At 52.6% G+C, this 5,365-nt stretch overlaps 1 protein-coding gene across 2 annotated transcripts in view; it reads right to left on the minus strand.

Annotated features, from left to right (window-relative positions):
* Positions 1-4,831: 4,831 nt before the first annotated feature.
* Positions 4,832-5,365, minus strand: part of S1PR4 (sphingosine-1-phosphate receptor 4) — a 1,708-nt gene continuing 1,174 nt past the window's right edge. For both annotated transcript variants that reach the window (XM_005858813.2, XM_014533658.1), the window contains exon 2: positions 4,832-5,365. This exon ends at the window's right edge or, in 1 of these variants, runs on beyond it. In XM_005858813.2, coding sequence (XP_005858875.1) covers positions 5,238-5,365 — 128 coding nt within the window. In that variant the 3' untranslated portion in view covers positions 4,832-5,237.

The following is a 5,365-nucleotide window of genomic DNA, read 5'->3' on the forward strand; positions in this document are numbered from 1 at the left end:
GGGCACTGCTCGGACCGCCCCGCGCCGCCGCGCTGCCTCCTGGGAGGTGTACTTCTCACGGAGCGCGCGAAGCCACCTGGGAGTTGTAGGCCCGCTCATTTACTCCAAAATGCTAGCTGGGTTGGGCTGTTTGGCTAAAACTGCTAAAGTTTCACATAAACTCCAAGTCAGGAAATACGGAGACTTAAAAAAGAACTGTCTGAAGTGAAACTTATTTACACCCTGTCTTTGCTGTGGGAGGAGGGGGAGGTGACTGCGGATGTAGAACTTGACCTTGAACCGAGCAAAAAGTTGGTAACGTAGGGAGGGGCCTGCTTGGTGCGCTGGGTCTCCTGGGAGTTGTAGTTTCATTGAGCAAGCACAGGGGATCATGGAAGCTGTAGTCTTCCTGGCAGAAGTCTGAAAAAATCACTTAAAACTTCTAAAGAAATGTAAATGTCAAACTTCCATGAGGGCGAAGACTTTGGTCTGCTTTGTGCATTGATGTATCCCTGGAACCTAATAGAAAGCCTGTCACGCAATGGGTGAGCTATATAATTTTGGGATGAATGAATGTAGAAATCATAGAAGGTTCCTAAAGGGATGACGTAATGGATTATGGGACTTGTAGTCTGGAACCTGAAGTTCGTGCAGGGATTGGTGACATGCTTATTCATTTTGGGGTCATAATCATAGTAAAAAATTATTCATCAGAAATTGAAATTTAACTGTGCATCCCAAGTTTGTATTTTCTAATCTGGCCACCCTAAGAACCCCCTGTCTTGGGGGGAGGGATCTTGAGAAGCATGAGTACTCATACCCCTTGTACAGATGGAAAGACTGAGGTCACAGGGTGAAGAATACAACAGCCCTGGCCCACAACGTGTTGACATCCCAGGCTCTGATAGGGTGGCATTTGTGTTGATTAACAGCATTGGGTTCAAATCCCAGCCCCTCCACTTCCCATCTGTGTAACCTTGGGCAAGTCACCACCTCTCTGAGCCTCAGTTTCCTCAGCTGCCAAATATAATAAATAATCAAATACTCTTCCACTCCTTGAAGAGGTGTGTAAGAAGTTAATCAGATAACCCACATGAACTGACTCGGAAAGAGGAAGGCACTCACGAAACTCTCAATAAGTGTTGCTATTATAAGAATACACCCACTTGTGCAGCCCCAGGACTGTGGCATCTGCTCTGCCAGCAGAACACCCTCCCCCACTTTTCTGCATGGCTAGCTCCTCATAGAAATGGCATTGGGCATTTCTTAGCTCGGCATTGCCACCTCCACCAGAGTGGGACCTTGATGAAGGCAGAAACCAGATTGTTTATATCTGGAACCTCAGTGCCCAGAATAGAGCCTAACACACAGTGGTTAAGTGAATGAATGAGTAGTGAAAGCTCCAACACACCAGCCAACCCTTCCTAGCCATTCTTCTTCTTCCCTTTCTTACAGCCATTCTGCAGGCCTCTCCAGGGAGGTCCTAGGCCTGAGGAGTCAGGAGTGCCCTGGCAGGGCAGGGAAAGAGATAAGAAGTCATTCTGGCCCACATCACCAAATGTTTATTACCTGCTTCTTCCATCTGCACCCCCATTCTCCCAGGTCAGGATAGGAACACATAGGACACACACACACATTCACCCAGAGACAGGTCAAGATAGGGGCCTGGCCCTAGCCAGTGTTGCTAAGTGGTTAGAGTGTCAGCTCACACAGGGTCATGGGTTCAATTCCCAGTCAAGGGCACGTACCTGGGTTGTAGGTTCGATCTCCAGCCCCAATCTAGGTGCGTGAGAGAGGCAACCAACCAATGTGTTGATGTGTCTCTCTCATATAGATGTTTCCCTCTCTCTCTCTCTCTCTCACTCTCTCTCTCTCTCTCTCTCTCTCCTCACTCCCTTCTACTCTTTCTAAAAGAAAAAAAAAATCAATGAAAAAAATATCCTCGGGTGAGGATTAACAAAACCAAAAAAAGATAGGCGCCTGAACATGGCTGCCTAGAGCTGCCCATGCTGCCTGCTCTCCTGGGCCTCTGTTTTTCTGTCTAAAATATGGAGGTTCAACTAGTCCTCCTTCAAAGAATGAAATGGAATTTTGAGTCTTCCGAGGAGGAAAGGAATTGGTATTCATTCATTCATTCAAGAGGCAGTAACATGCAGGAATCAAAAAGCCACCTGCCTGGTTTTGAATCCCAGCTCTACTGCTTCCCAGCTGTGTGACCTTGAATCAGTTACCTGACCTCTCTGGGTCTCAGTTTCTCATCTATAAATGGAGTTAATGGAGAGGTTTTGTGAGGGTTACATGAGTTTAAACAAAGGTGATTACACAACACGAGGCACCGAGTGATAGATAAGGCGTTGTTATTATTATTCATTTAAAAGCATACACGTAATAGTTCCAGGGTCTCTTTATGTTTCAAGTTAGCAACATCCCAGGATGGCAGAGGCTATCAGTGTCCTCACTTGACAGAAGAAGAAGCTGAGGCCCAGGGTGTTCAGCAGAGCTGGAGAATGACAATGGGTTGCAGACACCTGAGCCATCTAACAAGCAGAAGACAAGGATTCTTGGGGACGATTCTGCTACCGTTAGAGAGAGGGCTGGGGTAGGAAAGGAGGAGGGGAAGAGGTTCCCGAGGCTCAGCAGAAGGCGTGCTGCTGAGTCCAGTGCTCCCAAAGCTCCAGGTCACCGAGTATCTGCTGTGTTCTGGGCCCTGGGCCAGGTCCCGGGGACACAGCAGTGACGCAGACACTACCAAGATCTCCATTGCCACAGCTTGCAGTCCAGGGGAAGAGGTAGATGGGTGACCAGGGGCGATTGGCGCTACAATGGGACTCACAAGCAGCTGTGGGAGTCCAGAGGAGGCCTAGGGAGGGGCGGGAGAATCAGAAGAGACTTCCTGGAGGAGGTGATGCTAAAGCTGAGACCCAAAGGGTAGGCAGGGCAGATGGGGCAGCTAAGCCAGCTCAACACGGGCCCAGAACACAGGCTGAGAGTTTTGGGGGTGAGCTCCACTCACCCCACACTGCCTACTGCTGCCCCAGATAAACACACCCAGAACAAGCATCAGGGGAATGTAAAAATTACTCCAGCTGATTGTGCACCCACACACAGGCTGGAAACTCTTTCCGGCCATGTCCAACAGAACTTTCCATGATGATGAAAACATTCTGCCTCGACAGTGTCCAGAACAGTTCCCAGGAGCCACATGTCACCACTGAGTGCTTAGAATGTGGCAGCATGGCTGCTATGGGACAAATGTATATGTTGAAGTCCGAAACCCCCAGGACCTCCGAATGTGGCCTTATTTGGAAAATAGGGTCGTCGCAGATGTCATGAGTTAAGGTGAAGTCGTACAGGACGAGGGTGGTCCTAACCCAATATGACTGGTGTCCTTATGAAAATGGGGAAATTAGGACACAGACATACACACCAGGGGAATGCCATGTGAACATGCGTGCAGACATGAGGGTGACGCATCAGCAAGCCAAGGAACACCAAAGATGGCCAGCAAACACCAAACTCTAGGAACAGACCCTCCCTCGTGGCCTCGGAACGAACCAACCCTGCCGGCATCTTGATCTCAGACTTCAGCCTCCCGAACTGGGGCAGAATGCGTGTCTGTGGTTGAAGCCCCCTCGTGTCTGGTACTTTGATACGGCAGCTCCCGCCGACCAAAACAACCAACCGACTTTGAAACTTTCCTTTCGTTCTAGCTCATGATAACTAGCCGCACGCCGCCAGCGGCCGCTGTATTGGACAGCGCAGTAAACGGTTTCCAGTCACCAAACCCCCGTCGTGCGGCGGAAAAACAGACGCGGGGGGCTGCCCTGAGAACTTGGCGAGACAGAGACAGGAAGACCCTGGCTGGGTCCTGGGAGGATGGAGAAGGAGAACATTCTACCAGCCGAGGGGGCCGTGTATTGAGGGTGTGCACCTGCGCTGTCCCATCGGCTCCTTAAATGCAAACGAACTCAAAGGTCAGCTCTTCCGTTTCACCGGCCCCTGACGGAGTGCTCAGCAGCACGTGGGCTTCCTGTCCTGGCTGGAACCTCTCACGATCGCCAGCCGTTTGGTGGGACACATGGATGCGCTTCACCGTGGCAAGCACGGAGCAACAACAACCTCACGCTGTGGGTTCTGCTTGTTACCGGCCCCTTTTACAGGTGGGGAAGGGGGAAGCTGTCAGTGCTAAAAAGCACTCCAGAGCGTAGGCACAAATGGGCTTCCTGTCCTGGCTAGATGTGGAACCTCTCACCATCGCCAGCCGTTTGGTGGGACACATGGATGCGCTTCACCGTGGCAAGCACGGAGCAACAACAACCTCACGCTGTGGGTTCTGCTTGTTACCGGCCCCTTTTACAGGTGGGGAAGGGGGAAGCTGTCAGTCCCACCCCGGGAGCCTTGTATTGCTCAAATGCTTTCAGAAGAGTAGTCCGGTTACACACAGGTGTGCGCACACACCCTCCATAAGAGGCCACAGAGATGTCTGTGCATATGCAGAGGCACAGCACATGCTCCTGGGCCCAAGCCATTCTGTCCTCTCCCTCTCTCTCTCTCTCTCTCTCTCTCTCAAGAGGCCACAGAGATGTCTGTGCATATGTAGAGGCACAGCACATGCTCGTGGGCACAAGCCATTCTGTCCTCTCTCTCTCTCTCTCTCTCTCTCTCTCTCAGACACACACATACACACAACCACCTGCCCTCACACACACCCCCACCACCACCACCAAGCACACAGACCCAAGGCCTTCCCTGGCCACCGACATGCCTCCTTGCAGGCTCCTGGCCGCTCCACAGCCCCGGTGCCATCCTCCCTCTGCAAAAACGTGAATAAGAGGGAGGCGGAGACATCTCATACCATCATTGAACTTCCATGTTGTCAATTCCACTGTCATCAATTCCACAGGCTGCCCCTTGTTGCCTGGGAGCCCCACGGAGGCCCAGAAAGGAGCCCGGATTTCCCCAGAATCACACAGGAACTGGGGCATACATAGTCACCCCACTTGTCCCCACTCCAGGGCGCCCTCTGTTCCAATGAGCGGTTGCCTCTTTGGCATCAGCAGACTTGGGGACGGTGAGGAGGACCACGGGGCCTTGGGACCCCTGGCTGGCTGCCCTGTTCCGTCCTCTCCCTCCACTGCCTGGTGCCTCCCTGCATGCTCCCAGGCCCCTGGCCCGCCCCTCCTGGGCTTCATCCAGGGCAGGAGGGGGGCCTGCGTGGGCCTGCACCTGGCGGCTGGACCATGTTCCCCCACCGTGGCTCAGATGCTCCTCACGCTGGAGATGCTAGTCAGGGGCTCCCGCATCCGAAAGCTGAGCGGCCGGGAGCCCCGGAAGCTGTCCCTGGGCCTCAGCGAGCTGTCCGTGGTGGAGGCTCCAGAATGGGCCT

The sequence above is a fragment of the Myotis brandtii genome, unplaced genomic scaffold (genome assembly GCF_000412655.1).
Source record: "Myotis brandtii unplaced genomic scaffold, ASM41265v1 scaffold122, whole genome shotgun sequence".
NCBI lineage: Eukaryota > Metazoa > Chordata > Mammalia > Chiroptera > Vespertilionidae > Myotis > Myotis brandtii.